Source organism: Schistocerca gregaria, chromosome 6 (genome assembly GCF_023897955.1).
Source record: "Schistocerca gregaria isolate iqSchGreg1 chromosome 6, iqSchGreg1.2, whole genome shotgun sequence".
NCBI lineage: Eukaryota > Metazoa > Arthropoda > Insecta > Orthoptera > Acrididae > Schistocerca > Schistocerca gregaria.
In genome coordinates, this window is record NC_064925.1 from 453,827,662 (window position 1) to 453,847,777 (window position 20,116).

General features: G+C 44.7%; 1 protein-coding gene across 1 annotated transcript in view; it reads left to right on the forward strand.

Annotated features, from left to right (window-relative positions):
* Positions 1-20,116, forward strand: part of LOC126278477 (threonine-rich protein-like) — a 56,033-nt gene that overhangs the window by 23,609 nt on the left and 12,308 nt on the right. Inside the window, exon 3 of the mRNA XM_049978624.1 lies at positions 9,116-9,399. Coding sequence (XP_049834581.1) covers positions 9,116-9,399 — 284 coding nt within the window. The remainder of the gene's footprint in view (positions 1-9,115; positions 9,400-20,116) is intronic.

Sequence of the window (20,116 nt, forward strand, 5' to 3'; positions counted from 1 at the left end):
GTTAGTGTCTAGTTCCGTAGAAACTTCCGAACTGTTGTCTAACAGAAGGTAAAGCCGATTAATTTCCTCGTCATGGTTTGAGAGCCAATCTTCAAATTTCAAAGCTATTGACTTACCTTCTTTCTCTAAATTTATTTCAGCATCGCGAAAGTTTGAGATTGCTTTGTATTCATTCAAAAAGTCTACTCCCAGTATAATTTCCGTCGACAATAATGGAACAATAAGAAAGTTCATAGACAAGCTGCGGCTTTGACAAAAGAATTCTAAGTTGGTTTGTTGGCGTACATCTACACTTTTTCCAATGACTGCACCTTGTAATTTAATCTTGGGTAACGGAAGTGTGGGGCAATCGTTCGATTTGTTGCATTTGCTAAAAGCTGTTTCACTAATTACTGAAATGGGAGTGCCTGAGTCAAGTACTGCCGTAAATTTTACGTCATTTACTGTAATGTGAATCACAGGATATGCAACGTTGTTATGTTTTACGTCGTGTTCCTGGAGTAAGATGTCCCTAATGTCTTCCATTTTTACGTAATTACTAGCTACGGCAGCTGCGTCGTCAGTTTCAGAAGTACGTTTTGTGGCTGCCAGCGGTATTAGTCATTGCCTATTGTGTCTTTATTGGCGCGCGTCGTTATTGGTATTTGGAGACCTAACTTCTACAAATTCACCTTGTCGAGAGGGCCCTGCTCTGTTTGAATCCCGCCAGTTATGCTGCAATTCAGGTCTGTCGTTACGATCACATCGTCTGTCGTCATGTCGGTAGATTCCATAGTTTCTTTCTTGTCGGTCACGTGGTGGAGAATTTCTCTCTGAATCGTAACTGCGCGCTGGACCGTTGCGTCTAAAGTTATTCTGTCTCCCTTGATAATAATTATTTTGGTTCCCATATTGTCTGTTTCTCTGATTGTCTCTGTGATAGTCACTACTGCGGAGAGGTGATCTTTCCCTGTAATTATTTTTACTCTGCCAACGGTTATCATACGGGTGATGTCTGTTTTGGTCACGATTTGTGTTGTGAGAATAGCCTTGTCGTGTTCAGTTATTATTTCTTTCATCCCGGATGTGACCTGTAATTGTTGTGTTCCTGTTTCGCGTTCCACGATTGTCAGTGTCAATTTCTAATTTTTGTAAGAGTCCCTGAAAAGCTTCAATGTCGTCTTTGCAACGTCCAGCCAAAATAATATGTCGTAAATGTTCAGGTAATTTGACTAAGCAAATGCGGATTAGTTCTGAGGGGCTGTGTGGGTTTGACAGGTACTGATTCTTGTGCAACATGTCTTCAAAATATTTCACAAGACTGGAAAATTCTGATTGTTCGAAATATTTCATCATTATGATGCCATGTTTTACTCGGTCTTGTGTGGCTTGGGACCAATATGCTGAGAGGAAGACATGATAAAATTCTCCTTGACTGTGACAATCGTGAATGACCGATCGCATTCTTACAGCTGATTCATTCTCCAAGTAGCCACACATAAATTCTAATGTGTGTTCCAATGACCAGTTGGGAGGAAAACAATGAGAGAATTGATGAAGCCACGCTTGTGGATGAATGTCGTTGCCAGAATTCTTAAACGTTTTGAATTTACGTGCAGCAATGAACAGCTTATAGTCAAAATCATCGTGTCGGCGAGTAGCATATCGGTCATTGTTACGTCGTGTCGGCGGTTCCATCTCAAAATTCGGTGCACCTTGCCAATTTCTTTCATGATTTCCGAAATGCCCTGTGTTATTATTTTGTGGCTTTTCCGTATATCTAAGTTCCTCTTCCCATGTTGGAGCGCGAGTGTCCTCTGAAATATGTAATTTTTGTATTACCTGCGTCAACTGATCTTGTACTTCCCGGATTTCTCTTTTGTATTGCGTATTAATTTGATTCTGATTTTGTTTGAATTTTCTAATTTGTTCATACTCTTCAGTGTCAGTGAAGGCTACAGGTTTTGTGCCATTCAGATCATCATCTACCTTTGTAGATAAGTTAGTGAACTGATCTGAAAGTTCGGTTACTTCATCCGATAGTGAAATTATTTCCTCTGTCTGTTTTTCTGAACCAAGTTTCAGAGTGTCCATTTGTGTTGAAATCGTATCTACTGTGTCCTTTAAGTTTTCCTGGGTTTTTGCAAGTTGGGTAACCGAATCGGTAGATGCAACTGAGTCAATTTTAGCTTGGAAGGTCTCGTGATTTTCATGAACAATAGTTTGCAGTTCTTTTATGGCTGCTTCGTGATTCTGTAACATTTTCATGCCGCGAAAAAATAGGTTGAAAATGCTCACAAATTTGTGTTTTTACGTCATTACAGACTTTTTGACATTTCGATTCAATGTTATGTAACTCATTAGTTAAATCTTCACGTGTTTGTTCAAGCGTTGTGTCTAACTTTTGAAGATTTTGTTCCATTGTGTCTAACTTTTGAAGATTTTGCTGTGTTTGTCTCTGATTTTGTTCCATTGTGTCTAACTGTTGCTGTTTTTGTCTCTGATTTTGTTTCATTTGTTGCATTAGTTGCAATAATAATGTATTAGTGTCCGGAATCTGTTCCTCTATACTTTTCGGCAGTGCATTTGCACCGGCAACATTCACATTTTGACAAGCAAAAAATGTGTCTTGACTTATTTGAGAAAACGGTGAGGATGCAAAACCTCAATGTACAGTATTTGCAAGATTGTGTCCTATCATTTCGGATTCCTGACACGAGCTGTTGCCGACCGATCGATCGATAATGCTTCCCTATTCACTAATTGTTTCACTGCCTACACCATTGTCTGAAGCCCGTTCCATTTCCCTATGCGCAATTACCAAATTACTACTCTGAACATTAGTTAATTCATTACTCGGTGGCGCTAACACACTGCTTTCGTCTTCACTGTCATTTCTCAGTTTACTTTGGAGCCTAGTATTACGTTTTTCACACGCTATTATTGTCACAATATTTCACACGATAACACAGAAAATTACAATTTAAAGAGCAAAAATAAGAGAACACATTAACGTAGCACTGAAAATAATATCTCGTTAATTGCAAGCGCAGCTGCGAAATACTTGCTGCAAATCTACATGCATGCCACAACTGTTTTACTGTACAACAATGAAAGACTACAACTACAAAGGAGTTTCTCTCTACAATTACGCGCTAGCGATAAACAGTATCTACAGTAATTACACAAACTACAAGAAAAAATCAGAAGATTCCAGTGAGGTATCCTCGGCTAAGGGTCGCCATATGAAACGTCCCCTCAGAAAAATTTATACAAGACTGTGCTTAAACTGACACACAATATTTTTAGCGCAACGCAATCTGACTTTCAATAATCCCTACAAAAGAATGGCCCTGACTAACATTAACCAATACCTTTCACAAATCACTTACCTGACCAAAAATCTTCGTTACTCGAACTACTGCAATACAGCGAGCGCCACTACTGCCAGCTAAATAAAAGATTCAAACTACAGAAGTCACAACTACTGATGGGAACAGTTAGCAAATGAAAGATTTTAATAGAGAACAAACAATGTATTTACCTTAATAGTCATAATATATATATCAGTTCATGACATCCATTCTTACAAATTTCAAAACTCCGCCATCTCTCTCCCCACGTCCACCACTGCTGGCGGCCCACCTCCAACTGCGCAACCCTACGCGCCGCTAACAGCCAACTGCCCAACGCTACAATGGCGAGTATTACAACAATGCCAACCAGCCACTGACTGCACACAGCACAGCCAGTGATTTTTCATACAGAGCGCTATGTGGCGTTACCAATAAAAAAAAACCTTAACAGCCTACTTAAACGACTTCAGCTCTTATCATTGAGAGTTGTGTTTTGTGCCTCACGATAGCAATTAATTGCTCGAATGAGATCGCGGTGGTACACGCCTGTTTGGAGGGAAGCTTCCAGCATAGACATCCTTTTTTCTGTAAAATGATAGTTGACGCACGATCTAAGCGTGAAATGACCTTCTGAGTCATGACGACAAACTTGAATTTGTTCACAAGTCTTATCGACCCTTTCACGATTGGAGAAACGGAGTGCGTTTCTAAACTGCACTGACTCACATCTGCATCTGCATCCGCGTCGACATTCTGCCAATCATTGTGAAGCACATGGGAGAGAATACTTACCACTGAACCACTTCTTAAGATTTTCTTCTGTTCCATTAGTGTACTGGCTCCACCAAGAATGACTGCAATCGTTTATAGGCTGATAGCGTTTCCCAGTATCCTGCCAGTGAACTGAACTCTACCACTAGCTTTGCCCAAGACTGAGCATCTGTGTTTATTCAACCGCAGCTCGTGATCTAGTGGCTAACGTTGTTACCTCTGGACTACGGGGTCCCGGGTGCGATTCTCAGCGGGGACGGGGATTTTCTCCGTCCGGGGACTGGGTGTTTGTGTTGTCATCATCTTTCGGAAGTGGCGAGATTGGAACTGGAAAGATTGGGAACTTGTATGGGGGCTAGTGACCGCGATATTGAGCGGCCCACTAGCCTATAGCATCATCATATGCGTTTATTCCACCTGATGTCCCTACTAACTATTGCAACTGCATACACTGCTCTGCGAAATCCCAATGAAGAGCCATATGCATATAAAAAAAGAGTTCCATAGCTTGGCTAATGACCATACAATACGTTACTTCCCGACAAATAAAGAAAAAAAATACTGCACTTCAGATTCATTGCACAATGAAGACAAAAGACTATTAGAAAACATTGGAAAATTTTAAAAAGGTATATAATTCTTTGCAATTTAAAAAAATACAGTTCTGTGAAATTTAGTGAACAGATCAAATGGGAAAGACGCAAACTCAAGGACAAAATAATTATAGTATTATGACTTTTCTTCTCATATGTGGTACAGTTTTTTTCTGGAAAGGTGACAGACATTTATTCTGAAGTAGAAATATCGGAAGTACCTTATTTTTATGCTGAAGAAATCTCAGAGGGGAACTTCATCCTCACATCAGACGAAGTGGTACATTTACTTTCATTTTTAAAAGATGATGTAAACATTTCTTTTAACAAGAAGAAGCGATTAGCTCAATTTCTGCTGTTCGGTGATACATTCATCATAATGTGGAGCAACCAAGACGGCAGTACGGGGCTTTTGGCGAGTGGAGTGCTCATAGTTAAGAGAAGCCAAATTCAACAAACAAGCCTCAGGAAACTGATGCACCACATAAATCATGAAGAGATTGTGAAATAAATTGGAAACCAATCTACGAACTGAGCTGAAAGTGTTCCCCTGCGGTGGTGGTCATCTGGAAATGGACGAATCAGAAACAGAGACAGTTATTGTTAATGGTTCTACCAAAATGCAAGTTCATCATAAGCAAATGGCATTGAAGCGTGGCAGAAAAGACAAGCATGGCGAATAAGGATGGGGTGAAGGAGAGGAAGGAAAACCTGGAAGAGCACTTGTTCATAAAAGACAAAAGTCCCAGGTTAAAGTCCCATTTGCTTTAATCTACCAAGAACTTTCATATCAACGCTTATTCCGCTACAGAGTAAGGAATTCATTCTGGAAGCGACCCATCAGGCTGTGGCTAAGTCATGTCTCTGCAATATCCTTTATTCCAGGAGTGTTAGCGCCGTAGGCTATGCAGGAGGACTTCTGAGAAGTTTGCAGGGTAGGAGATCAGGAGCTCGCGGAAGAAAATCTGTGGGGAAGGCTGTGCCTGGGTAGATCAGCTGTTAGAACAAGAGCACTTTCCCCCAAAAAGCAAAACTCCCGGGTTCGAGTCTGGGTCCACCAAATAGTTTTAACTTTGACATCAGTTCACAATGTGCTACAAAGCGAAAGGTTCATTCTGCGGACAACAACATGTTGGATGTCTACGCTTCATCATAGAACATGAACGTCTGAGGTCGGCCTACTCTGTAAAATAGGATAGGCGTCGGTCGGTAGCAGGTCAGACGACGGTGTACAGCACTGGTGCAGTGAACTCGATGGCATCTTGCAGTAGCATAACTGTGTCACGAGGCCAGATTCGTACTATTTTGGTTTAAGGATCATAATGTGCTGGCCACCAAATTCGCTTAATTTGAAACCCCTGGAAGACACCTAGGCTGCTATCTGGCACCAACTGCGCGGTCACAAATCAGCGTTCAGTAATTTAAGGGAACTGCATGACCTGTCCATAGACATCTGTTACCTTATATGTGTGAAAAGCTCCCATTCGAGCTGTCAAATATACGCAGTTTCGAACAAACTGCCACTGTTTAGACTATTGATTCGTTTGTATTTCGAAGAACAACATTGTTTTAGTTGTATTAGACTTATCCCCTCATTCCCTGCGCCACATGAAAAAGTGTTCATACTCATTCACAGATATGAAGATAATGCCCATTTTTTTTAACAGTTTATTTGCCAGTCATTTTCAACTCCAGCATATGTATACAACAGAGGAGATTTCCCAGAAACTTTGATTGGGACCTGTCCATAGAAACAACACTGGCGGGAAAAAAGTCGCAACACCAAAAAACTTGACAAGTATGTTGTCACTGTACATGATTATTGGCAACGGTGATCACGGTCGTAAGAAGACCGGTCTCCAGACGACCATGTGGCATATATCAACACGATATCGACCTTTTCCGCAATTGTTAAACGGTCCATTTTAACACGGGTAATGTACACTCCTGGAAATGGAAAAAAGAACACATTGACACCGGTGTGTCAGACCCACCATACTTGCTCCGGACATTGCGAGAGGGCTGTACAAGTAATGATCACACGCACGGCACAGCGAACACACCAGGAACCGCGGTGTTGGCCGTCGAATGGCGCTAGCTGCGCAGCATTTGTGCACCGCCGCCGTCAGTGTCAGCCAGTTTGCCGTGGCATACGGAGCTCCATCGCAGTCTTTAACAATAGTAGCATGCCGCGACAGCGTGGACGTGAACCGTATGTGCAGCTGACGGACTTTGAGCGAGGGCGTATAGTGGGCATGCGGGAGGCCGGCTGGACGTACCGCCGAATTGCTCAATACGTGGGGCGTGAGGTCTCCACAGTACATCGATGTTGTCGCCAGTGGTCGGCTGAAGGTGCACGTGCCCGTCGACCTGAGACCGGACCACAGCGACGCACGGATGCACGCCAAGACCGTAGGATCCTACGCAGTGCCGTAGGGGACCGCACCGCCACTTCCCAGCAAATTAGGGACACTGTTGCTCCTGGGGTATCGGCGAGGACCATTCGCAACCGTCTCCTTGAAGCTGGGCTACGGTCCCGCACACCGTTAGGCCGTCTTCCGCTCGCGCCCCAACATCGTGCAGCCCGCCTCCAGTGGTGTCGCGACAGGCGTGAATGGTGGGACGAATGGAGACGTGTCGTCTTCAGCGATGAGAGTCGCTTCTGCCCTGGTGCCAATGATGGTCGTATGCGTGTTTGGCGCCGTGTAGGTGCGCGCCACAATCAGGACTGCATACGACCGAGGCACACAGGGCCAACACCCGGCATCATGGTGTGGGGAGCGATCTCCTACACTGGCCGTACACCTCTGGTGATCGTCGAGGGGACACTGAATAGTGCACGGTACATCCAAACCGTCATCGAACCCATCGTTCTACCATCCCTTGACCGGCAAGGGAACTTGCTGTTCCAACAAGACAATGTACGTCCGCATGTATCCCGTGCCACCCAACGTGCTCCAGAAGGTGTAAGTCAACTACCCTGGCCAGCAAGATCTCCGGATATGTCCCCCTTTGAGCATGTTTGGGACTGGATGAAGCGTCGTCACACGCGGACTGCACGTCCAGCAGGAACGCTGGTCCAACTGAGGCGCTAGGTGGAAATGGCATGGCAAGCCGTTCCACAGGACTACATCCAGCATCTCTACGACCGTCTCCATGGGAGAATAGCAGCCTGCATTGCTGCGAAAGGTGGATATACACTGTACTAGTGCCTACATTGTGCATGCTCTGTTGCCTGTGTCTATGTGCCTGTGGTTCTGTCAGTGTGATCATGTGATGTATCTGACCCCAGGAATGTGTCAATGAAGTTTCCCCTTCCTGGGACAATGAATTCACGGTGTTCTTATTTCAATTTCCAGGAGTGTATAACGAAGCGAATACCGTCCGCACTGGCGGAATGTTTCGTGACAGCACGTACTTATACGTTTGTGACTATTACAGCGCCATCTATCACAAAGCGAAAAAAGTGGTCCAACTAAAACATTCATATTTCTTTACGTACTACATAAATATGTAATAAAAATGGGGGTTCCTATTTAAAAAAAGAAACGCAGTTGATATCCGTTTAACCTATGGCAGCGCCATCTAGTGGGCCAACCATAGCACCATCTGGTTTCCCCCTTCAAGCTAGACGAGTTTCGTTCTTTGTAGTTTTTTCGTTTGATACTTATTTCATGAGATATTTGCCCCGTCACTATCAAAGGACTACCCTGTATATGTGGTGTTTTCTCTTTTGGACATCTCTAAAAGAACAGGCACCACTTTGATCCTGCAGCCACCATGAATCAAGACACAAAGGAATTAAAGACGTAAGCTGTCAGAGGGTGTTGATTTATATCGCCGGCCGGAGTGGCTGAGCAGTTCTAGGCGCTTCAGTCTGGAACCGCGCGACCGCTACGGTCGCAGGTTCGAATCCTCCTCGGGCATGGATGTGTGTGATGTCCTTAGGTTAGTTAGGTTTAATTAGTTCTAAGTTCTAGGCGACTGATGACCTCAGAAGTTAAGGCGCATAGTGCTCAGAGCCATTTGATTTATATCAATGGGGCAAGCTGAAAATTTGTGCCGGACCAGGATTCGAAACCAGGTCTCCCGCTTACGAGGCAGATGCTGTGCCGAGTGGCAGCTAATTTCTTTAATTCCTTTGTGTCTTTATTCATGGTCGATGCATGATCAGAATGATGTCTTGATTTGTAGTGGCTGCAGGATTAAATTGGTGTCTGTTCTTTTGTACATGTCCGAAAGGACAGTCATCACATATACTATCCTGACAAGCTGGAGGAGTGGCTCTCCACCCCTCCGTAGTGGTTGTATCGCTCCGGACCGCTACGAGAGGAATATTTGATGTCAGTAGATTCAGTCTGGTGAAGAGCACTTTCCTTAGCTGAAAGGAGCTTTTGCGCCTTTTTCTGCACATAGGTGATCCTCTGCGTGTCAAACGGCCAGGGAGGCTTCCAGGAGGTGGTGCTGGAGACGTGCAGTCAGGGCACCACCAGGTGCAGTGCCGAGCAGGGGACCTGCGTGACTGGCCCCACGACCTGCGGCGCCCCCACGACCGGCAGCATCGCCTGCCACGGCCTCGGGTATTTCCCAGACCCGTACAACTGCAGCGTCTTCCACTTCTGCTCCGCACTGAACATAAACTCCCAGCGAATGGAGTGCGCTGCCGGCCACGCCTACAATCCTCTCACGAGTGACTGCAGGTAAGTTTTGGTTGTTACACGACTGGGACAACCTTCGTTTTAGAGAACATTCAGCTAGCACTGTAACCCTGTGAAATAAGTACATGCACGATGTAGGAGAAGTTCGGTACATACCCGTCCAACCCCTGGCAGTACGTATACGCATGGACAAAGTATTCATTAAGAATCGTCTTATACCTCCACATTACTGCGACGAATAATGCTCGTCTACTCGAGATAACGCGTAACACAGCATTTCTGTGTATTCAAGTCATTATCCCATAAACTATCAAATTCCCTTGCACTTTCGACAAGGGAACCTCCCCATCGTCCCCCCCCCCCCCCCCCCCCTCAGATTTAGTTATACGTTGGCACAGTGGATAGGCCTTGAAAAACTGAACACACATCAATCGAGAAAACAGGAAGAAGTTGTGTGAAACTATAAGAAAATAAGCAAAATATACAAACTGAGTAGTCCATGAGCAAGATAGGCAACATCTAGGAGAGAGTGAACTGAGGAGCGCCGTGGTCCCGTGGTTAGCGTCCTTGGTTCAAGTCATCCCTCGAGAGAAGAGTTTAACTTTTTATTTTCAGACAATTATCATAGTTCAGACACACACTCATAATCAACTTCGCTCTCCAAAATTCCAGGACATGTTCAGATTTGTTTGGACATATGTAGGATTTGACGGTCTACAGACGGAAAAATTTTAAAACGTTAAAATCATGTTTTGGCAGGCACAGGGAAAACTGTGCGACTGTGAAGTTGTTGCATTCATTTGTTGCAGTTTATGTGACATACTCTTATGTTTTCATCACTTTTTTGGGAGTGATTATCACATCCACAAGAAAACCTACATCGGGTAAGGTAGAAGAATATTTTTACCCATTCCCCAAGTGTACAAGTTAGGTGGGTCGACAACATATTCCTGTCATGTGACGCACATGCCGTCACCAGTGTCGCATATAATACATCAGACGTGTTTTCCAGTAGAGGAAACGGTTGACCTATGGCCTTGCGATCAAATGTTTTCGGTTACCATTGGAGAAGCACGTCCTTTCGTCTATTAATCGCACGGTTTTGCGGTGCGGTCGCAAAACATAGACACTAAACTTATTACGGTGAACAGAGACCTCAGTGAACGGACGGACAGATAATAACTTTGCGAAAATAAAGAATGTAAACTTTTCACTCGAGGGAAGACTTGAACTTAGGACGTCTCGTTCCGCAGCTGCTCACGCTAACCACGGGACCACGGGGCTCCTGAGCTCATAGTCTCCTTGATGCAACGTATCTTGCAAATGGACACGGCAGTTTCTATATTTTGCTTATTTTTTCATAGTGAGGGGGGTGCGATGGGGAGGTTCCCTTGTGAGGTACATACATAAATGTTGACTATAAACCACAGGCTATTGAATGTATGATTCGATTTCGTTGTGCAAAACAACGAACTGCTAATAAGGAATTCCGTAAGTCTATAACGCGACGTAAAAGTGAATCTATAAATTAAATTTCTTGTTTCATCTCAGAGCATTTGGCCTGGGTGAGTAACTTGAAATAGATGCTACACATCATCAGCCATTTGACATCCACTGAACACTCCTCTAAACGCATCGCTACGTCACAGTCTCCAGCTATACACATGCATCTGGTTTCTGATTCCTTTGGTCCATCTATTACCTTTATTGCTTGCATACATGATTCGCCTGCCACTCCGTTGTATTTTCGTTCATGTCATAGCTACGTTTTCCTTTTCACTGTGTTCCCTGATTATTCGCTCATCGTCTTGTCTCTTCTATTAATGGTCATCGTGAATTTTTCTCCACTGTTCTCTCAGCGACCATCTGTTTGTGAACAGTTTCGCACTGGCAGCACATGTATGGCTGCCATAAGTCAAAATTGATAGTACATACACATTGTAAGTATTCATTGTCAAACGTATAGGAAACCTAGCTTTGCAACCCAGCTATGTTTACAAAAATGAGTTCAGCCCAATTTTACTCTTTCATTTCCTCTTTTCCCTGTCAGTTCACTTATCTTCAACTGCCATCGATATACAATATCATCAATTGGTTCTATGAGTTTGTAACATCCGCATTTAAATTTTGATTGTTAAAGTTCGGAATACTACAGCAGTCTAACCTTTCACTGATGTAAGAGTGTCTTAATGGTTAAGTAACATCGGTTTCGCTGGCCAAGCGGTTCTAGAAGCTTCAGTCCGGAACCACGCTACTGCTACGGTCGCAGGTTCGAATCCTGCCTCGGGCATGGATGTGTGTCATGTCCTTAGGTTAGATATGTTTACGTAGTTCTAAGTCCAGGGGATTGATGACCTCAGATGTTAAGTCTCATAGTGCTTAGACCCATTTGCACCATTTGATTTGAATATCGATTTCGGCACAGGAGATGTTACAACGAGTTATGGTTCAAATGGCTTTGAGCACTATGGGACTTACCGAGCGAGGTGGCGCAGTGGTTAGCACACTGGACTCGCATTCGGGAGGACGACAGTTCAATCCCGTCTCCAGCCATCCTGATTTAGGTTTTCCGTGATTTCCCTAAATCATTTCAGGCAAATGCAAGGCTGGTTCCTTTGAAAGGGCACGGCCGATTTCCTTCCCCATCCTTCCCTAACCCGAGCTTGTGCTCCGTCTCTAATGACCTCATTGTCAACGGGACGTTAAAAAAACACTAACCTAACCTAACCTAACTATGGGACTTAACATCTGAGGTCATCGGTCCCCTGGAACTTAGAACTAATTAAACCTAACTAACCTAAGTACATCACACACATCCAAGCCCGAGGCAGGATTCGAACCTGCGACCGTAGCGGTCCCGCGGTTCCAGACTAAAGCGCCTAGAACCGCTCGGCCACACAGACCGGGCCAGCTGCAGCGGCCATGGATGTGTGTGATGTACTTAGGTTAGTTAGGTTTAATTAGTTCTAAGTTCTAGGGGACTGATGACTTCAGATGTTAAGTCCCATATTGATCAGAGACATTTGAGCCACACCGACCGGCCAACGAGTTATGGATGCTCAGAACATCATATTTAGGAAATATAAGTTTTGTAGTTATCAAGGTCACTATGAGTTGGCAGTATGTAAAGCATACATTGGGAAGAAAAATTCGCGCACTCGGACTTGGCAGAGTTACTCCTCATGTATCAGCAATACAAAAATGTCGGTCACAAAATTTCGTCGTGGGCATAATTCCGGTACTAAATGGACGTTAAAGATGGGCAACCTGGCATAACTGTGAACACATTTACGGTATTTACCTCTATCAGTAAATAGCCCTTTCAGACCTGAATTTCTGTTGGAAGAAGAAACCTTTTGTGCTGTAGTCCCCTTAGGTGATCTTTTAGGGAGTTTAGATGCAAGACTTATACAAAAATACACACCTGTTCTAAACATATACTTTGTACCCTTAGCTTCTTTTTATGAACTAAAATAACTAATTTTGAAATATGCACTTTTGTAATAATTGAACTAGTCATTTAATAATTACCATCCAATATAACAATAATAATAATAATAATATTGCTTTATGCAGTGGCATATAACTAACGAACTACTTCCGGTATCATGGCAGTCACAAATTGCTATGTACTGCTACACTGACTAATTGATATTTTTATAGTGAAGCCCAACAGTTGCGAGCACTTGTACGTGATAAGAAATTTGAACATACACACTGGGGAAAAATATTCCTGTTCCAACTAAGAGACAGTATAATTTAATGTATACAACTGTAACCAGTGGGTGTGAAACCCATAGGAATAGTGCTGTGCAGTTGGTGAAGTGGACTGTGTTTTGTGTTAGCATGCGGGTGGTCGAGGCTCCGAATCTGGGTCGAGGCCTATTTGTTTTCATTTTCTAAATGTAGTCTACAGTATCAGGTGTCTCAATCGTCATACAGCAATTTCTGTGGGTCTTCTACAAAACATTTGCACTTACTACGAACACAGAAAAGGAAGTACAATTGTTTCCATTGGGCAGCATTTAAAGAACCGTTTGCACGCCGTAGACGAAAATTTTTTCACACCATATACTAGATTCTAAACCTGTTTTCCTGTGTACCCTCCCGTGATGGTCCCATCGATTAGTATCGACTATTATTCTTGCCACATTCAGGTCCATTACATTTTGTTGGTGCCTTAAGTCACCAGTAGGGCTAGCAGCGTGCTTTGCGAATAATTTTCAAACTTGGTTACCATTTGTACACTACTGGACATTAAAATTTATACACCACGCAGATGACGTGGTACAGACGCGAAATTTAACCAACAGGAAGAATATGCTGTGATATGCAAATGATTAGCTTTTCAGAGCATTCACGCAAGGTTGGCGCCGGTGGCGACTCCTACAACGTGCTGACGTGAGGAAAGTTTCCAACCGATTTCTCATACACAAACAGCAGTTGACGGGCGTTGCCAGGTGAAACGTTGTTGTGATGCGTCATGTAAGGAGGAGAAAAGCGTGCCATCACGTTTCCGACTTTGATAAAGGTCGGATTGTAGCGAATCGCGATTGCGGTTTATCGTATCGCGACATTGCTGCTCGTGTTGGTCGAGATCCAATGACTGTTAACAGAATATGGAATCGATGGGTACAGGAGGGTAATACGGAACTCCGTGCTGAATCCCTACGGCCTCGTATCACTAGCAGTCGAGATGACAGACATCTTATCCGCATGGCAGTAACTATCGTGCAGCCACGTCTCGATCCCTGAGTCAACAGATGGGGACGTTTGCAAGACAACAACCATCTGCACGAACAGTTAGACGACGTTTGCAGCAGCATGGACTATCAGCTCGGAGACCATGGCTGCGATTACCCTTGACGCGGCATCACAGACAGGAGCGCCTGCGTTGGTATACGCAACGACTAACCTGGGTGCACGAATGGCAAAACGTCATTTTTTCGGATGAATCCAAGTTCTGTTTACAGCACCATGATGGCTGCATCCGTGTTTGGCGACATCGTGGTGAACGCACATTTGAAGCATGTATTCGTCATTGCCATAGTGGCGTATCACCCGGCGTGATGGTATGGGGTGCCATTGGTTACACGTCTCGGTCACCTCTTTTTGGCACTGACGGCAACTTTGAATAGTGGACGTTACTTTTAAGATGTGTTACGATCCGTGGCTCTACACTTCATTCGATCCCTGTGATAATCTACATTTCAGCAGGATAATGCACGACCGCATGTTCCAGGTCCTGTACGGGCCTTTCTGGATACAGAAAATGTTCGACTGCTGCCCTGGTCAGCACATTTTCCAGATCTCTCGCCAATTGAAAACTTCTGGTCAATGGTGGCCGAGCAAATGGCTCGTCACAATACGCCAGTCACTATCTTGAAGAACTGTGGTATCGTGTTGAAGCTGCATGGGCAGTTGTACCTGTACACCCCATCCAAGCTCTGTTTGACCCAATGCCCAGGCGTATCGAGGCCGTTATTACGGCCAGAGGTGGTTGTTCTGGGTACTGATTTCTCTGGATCTATGCACCCAAATTGCTTGAAAATGTAATCACATGTCAGTTCTGGTATAATATATTTGTCCAATGGATACTCGTTTATCATCTGCATTTCTTCTTGGTGTAGCAATTTCAATGGCCCGCGGTGTAATTCCCGTTCAGGGGAGGATATTTTAATTGAAAGTCGTGACCAGTATCGACGGGTAACTAGGATACTACAGTGCCTATGTTGTGAGGAAGAACGTTCCAATGTCCCTTCGGACATTCATTCATGTCAGAAAGTACAATGCATGGTATTTCTAAAACAACGCAAGGACAGTAAAATCGTATTTATCCGCCAATACAAAGCAGCGACTTTCAATTAAAATTTACTCCCTTAGAAACGGAGTTACATGATGTGTACGAGTGCAGGTTGTAACGCACGAACGACGACATATGGAAGTCTGGGTCTCGCTGTGAGTCGTGAATGCATAACGAAAGAGGTGAAGAAGGCCGCTCGCGTAATGCAGGAAATGCGGGTTCGAGTCCTGGTCTGGCACAAATTTTCATCGTCATTCCTTTATGCAGCTGAGGGTTGTCCGTAATCACAACTGCGAATACATTTCATGTATTTCATGCCACAGTGCCTGTGGTTGCCGCAGTGCCTGTAGTTGCCGAAATCCTTGTTCCTTTGGACTTGCACGTACGAGGGTTGTCCAGAAAGTATGATCAGATCGGTCGCGAAATGGAAACCATTGTAAAAAGCCGGTAAAGCTTTGCACAGATGTGTTGGGCAGTGTGTCTAGTATGACCGTCGATCGTGTCAGGTCGGTCTTTTCAGTTTTGAGTGGACAGTGAGCACGTAAAGATGCGTAGGGAGTAGCATCTCACGCCCAGTATGAGGGCCCGGCTAGAGATTTCGCCCGCGTCATGCAGCCCACATAATACAACTGTCGAAGCCTGCCGGAGTTGCCGAGCGGTTCTAGGCGCTACAGTCTGGAACCGAGCGACCGCTACGGTCGCAGGTTCGAATCCTGCCTCGGGAATGGATGTGTGTGATGTCCTTAGGTTAGTTAGGTTGAAGTAGTTCTAAGTTGTAGGGGACTGATGACCTCAGCAGTTAAGTCCTATAGTGCTCAGAGCCAATAGAACTGTCGAGCAGTTCCTTCTTCATGTCATTTCTCAGCCGCACACTGGAAGGGGCAATGAAGACGCTCCTGCAGCGTTTCCGATGAGAAGTGTTTCATCACCCACAATACGGTCCTTAATTGGCTCCCCCTGAGTCTCATCTCTGATCACAAGAACCACTGGCTATGAAGACAAAATTTTTCCACAGACAACAGTGCAGGTAACTGGCCGAAAGCACAGGCGGCTGCTTTCTATGACGAGGATCTTGGAAAGTTGATACAACACTACGACGGAACTCGAAGTTGGAGCGGCGACTATGTAATGTAGAGAAGTAGGTGGAAGGTGTACGTAACTGTTACAAATAAAACATTTCTGGTTTTCTCTGTGGTTTCCATTTCGCGACCGATCAGAACTTACTTTCAGGATAACCCTCCTATTTCAGCACAAGCATTGGATTGTACTTCTTAACAGCACAGGCACTGCAATATTGTATGATGAATGTAGGCTAGTTGTATGTAGACACGCTGGTTTATTCAGGGTCATACGTAGTTATCAAAGAGTATAGTGGAATTTCGATCCAATTAACGCTGAGCGTGCGAGCGCACAGACAGTACACTATAGAATGGTGTTGAGATGTTAAACAATCTGGTTGAACAGTCAAGCTGCGTGCAGAGAACGGTGGAGAGAGTAGTGATACGGTGTGTGTGTTGAGACGTGGTCGAAAGTCTGCGCTGCTGAAATATGGCTGGACGGAAGTTTGGTGCGTTCCGGCACAGTCTAACGCTTTAACCGTGTTCAGTACAATCACTGCAGGAGGATACCTGTTAACGTGAAGAGCACTGCTAATTCAATTTTATTTGTTGTTCAGCTGCAAGAAGAGCGTGTACCAAACACTGGCAACGAGCAGTGCTTTACATACACCGACAAGAACTCAACACGAAGTAACACTAACCAATTATTCGATTAGCCTAGTATACGACTAGTTAGCGTCCTATCTAATTTTGTGACTGGATAATAACAAGATTGCTACACAGTGGCTCCAGGAACACTCTTCTGAATTTAAACACTTTCACTAGCGACCAAACTCTCCAGACATGAACTTTATTGAGCGTATCAGTTGTACCTAAGACACTTTAGCAAAATACACTCCTGGAAATTGAAATAAGAACACCGTGAATTCATTGTCCCAGGAAGAGGAAACTTTATTGACACATTCCTGGGGTCAGATACATCACATGATCACACTGACAGAACCACAGGCACATAGACACAGGCTACAGAGCATGCACAATGTCGGCACTAGTACAGTTTATATCCACCTTTCGCAGCAATGCAGGCTGCTATTCTCCCATGGAGACGATCGTAGAGATGCTGGATGTAGTCCTGTGGAACGGCTTGCCATGCCATTTCCACCTGGCGCCTCAGTTGGACCAGCGTTCGAGCTGGACGTGCAGACCGCGTGAGACGACGCTTCATCCAGTCCCAAACATGCTCAATGAGGGACAGATCCGGAGATCTTGCTGGCCAGGGTAGTTGACTTACACCTTCTAGAACACGTTGGGTGGCACGGGATACATGCGGACGTGCATTGTCCTGTTGGAACAGCAAGTTCCCTTGCCGGTCTAGGAATGGTAGAACGATGGGTTCGATGACGGTTTGGATGTACCGTGCACTATTCAGTGTCCCCTCGACGATCACCAGAGGTGTACGGCCAGTGTAGGAGATCGCTCCCCACACCATGATGCCGGGTGTTGGCCCTGTGTGCCTCGGTCGTATGCAGTCCTGATTGTGGCGCTCACCTGCACGGCGCCAAACACGCATACGACCATCATTGGCACCAAGGCAGAAGCGACTCTCATCGCTGAAGACGACACGTCTCCATTCGTCCCTCCATTCACGCCTGTCGCGACACCACTGGAGGCGGGCTGCACGATGTTGGGGCGTGAGCGGAAGACGGCCTAACGGTGTGCGGGACCGTAGCCCAGCTTCATGGAGACGGTTGCGAATGGTCCTCGCCGATACCCCAGGAGCAACAGTGTCCCTAATTTGCTGGGAAGTGGCGGTGCGGTCCCCTACGGCACTGCGTAGGATCCTACGGTCTTGGCGTGCATCCGTGCGTCGCTGCGGTCCGGTCCCAGGTCGACGGGCACGTGCACCTTCCGCCGACCACTGGCGACAACATCGATGTACTGTGGAGACCTCACGCCCCACGTGTTGAGCAATTCGGCGGTACGTCCACCCGGCCTCCCGCATGCCCACTATACGCCCTCGCTCAAAGTCCGTCAACTGCACATACGGTTCACGTCCACGCTGTCGCGGCATGCTACCAGTGTTAAAGACTGCGATGGAGCTCCGTATGCCACGGCAAACTGGCTGACACTGACGGCGGCGGTGCACAAAAGCTGCGCAGCTAGCGCCATTCGACGGCCAACACCGCGGTTCCTGGTGTGTCCGCTCTGCCGTGCGTGTGATCATTGCTTGTACAGCCCTCTCGCAGTGTCCGGAGCAAGTATGGTGGGTCTGACACACCGGTGTCAATGTGTTCTTTTTTCCATTTCCAGGAGTGTAGGTTCATTTCTATCAATTATTCCTAATCTGCAAAAGACCTAATGAATGAGAAGCGTTAGCTATGTTTTTCTATAAAAGACTGAAGTCAAATAAAATAACTAAGCAGTGAGTAACTTTTTGCCATGCTGAAAGTAGTAACAATAATTAAAGTTTCAATTGTGTGCAAAGACAGTGATTAACCAATGTGACTATGTCTGGTAATTTGAACAGCAGTTTCAAAAGCAGTGCTTAACAGAATGAAATTTAGTAAAAGATATTTTTTGGCTTTTTTCAACGATAAATTGGTTTCATTTTACGCAACTGCAGTCACTTAGAATTGTTTGTTAAGTCTTGAGTAAATTATTTTAGTAATCGTATAAAGCTATTTTCGGTAACTTTTAACAAACAACAGTTAAAGTTGCAGCTATGATGAGTGAAGTCATTTATCGAATTTTATATACACTGATCAGCCAGAAAATTATGAGCAGCGACATACTATCGCTATAAGCCCATCCAGGGACCTGCCGAGGAATGACTGCTAGTCAGACACACGCACGGTTAATATAGTATCAGTGACCGTGTGGTCCTTTTGTAAAATCGCGAAAGCGCGCGATCTAACCGAGTTTGGCCGAGAGCGGATTGTGATGGCACCGAGTTTCGGCACGAGCCTTTTGGAAACTGTACGAATTATCGGGTGTTGGAGGAGTGCTGTGGTGAATTTCTTCAACATGTGGCGAACCCGAGGTGAAACGACGCCCACACGTCGTGGATTGGGTGGCCACCCCTCATTACGGATGTCGTACGTCGTAGGCTGGGCGGACTAGTAAAACAGGACGGGCGGCGAACTTCGGTGTAATTAACATCAGACTTTAATGCTGGGCAGAGTACACGTGTGTGTGTGTGGGGGGGGGGGGGCAGGATTTGATTAATGATTTAGGACGAAAAGAGTATGAAGAGGAATGAAGGTAATATGTTTTATTTATTGACACTGCAGCAGCGCGTAGTTAGCATTCATCGTTGAACGAGACATCCATATTAGGAAAGTTTAGATTTTTCATTAAAAACTGAGTAATTTTCAGTGTAAGATATTTTTCGTGTTTATTAATGATTTGTCTAACATTTGTGAGCGTAAGAATTTTTTAACGTTAAAGAGTGTTGTAACATGAATTGCATACAAGTAATAATATATCAGATAGTTTAAAAAACATTTTTAAAAGGATATTTCACCTAAGAGCATTGTCCACACCCTCGATGCAAGTAATTTTTTATTTAAAAGAATGACTCAATAATGTGTAAAAAAAAAGTTTGCTTATTGTCTGGAGCACTGCACTAAGCTTTCATCAACTGTAGTTAGTAATTGGCAGCTGGCGCATAGAGAGCAGCAATAACTGTGTTTCCAAGCAATTACATTACAAGGTAAGACATTTTCATTTCAGGATCACTTTGCTACGAAAATTATCAATGCACATGGGCAATTTCACCAACAGCATTATTAGGCAGGTCGTTAATGCATAGGGACCACTTCGTTTAATTAGAGAAATTTATAGTATATTTCAAGATTTAATCACTTTGCACATTTTGTTAGGAAGATTATAAAAAAGG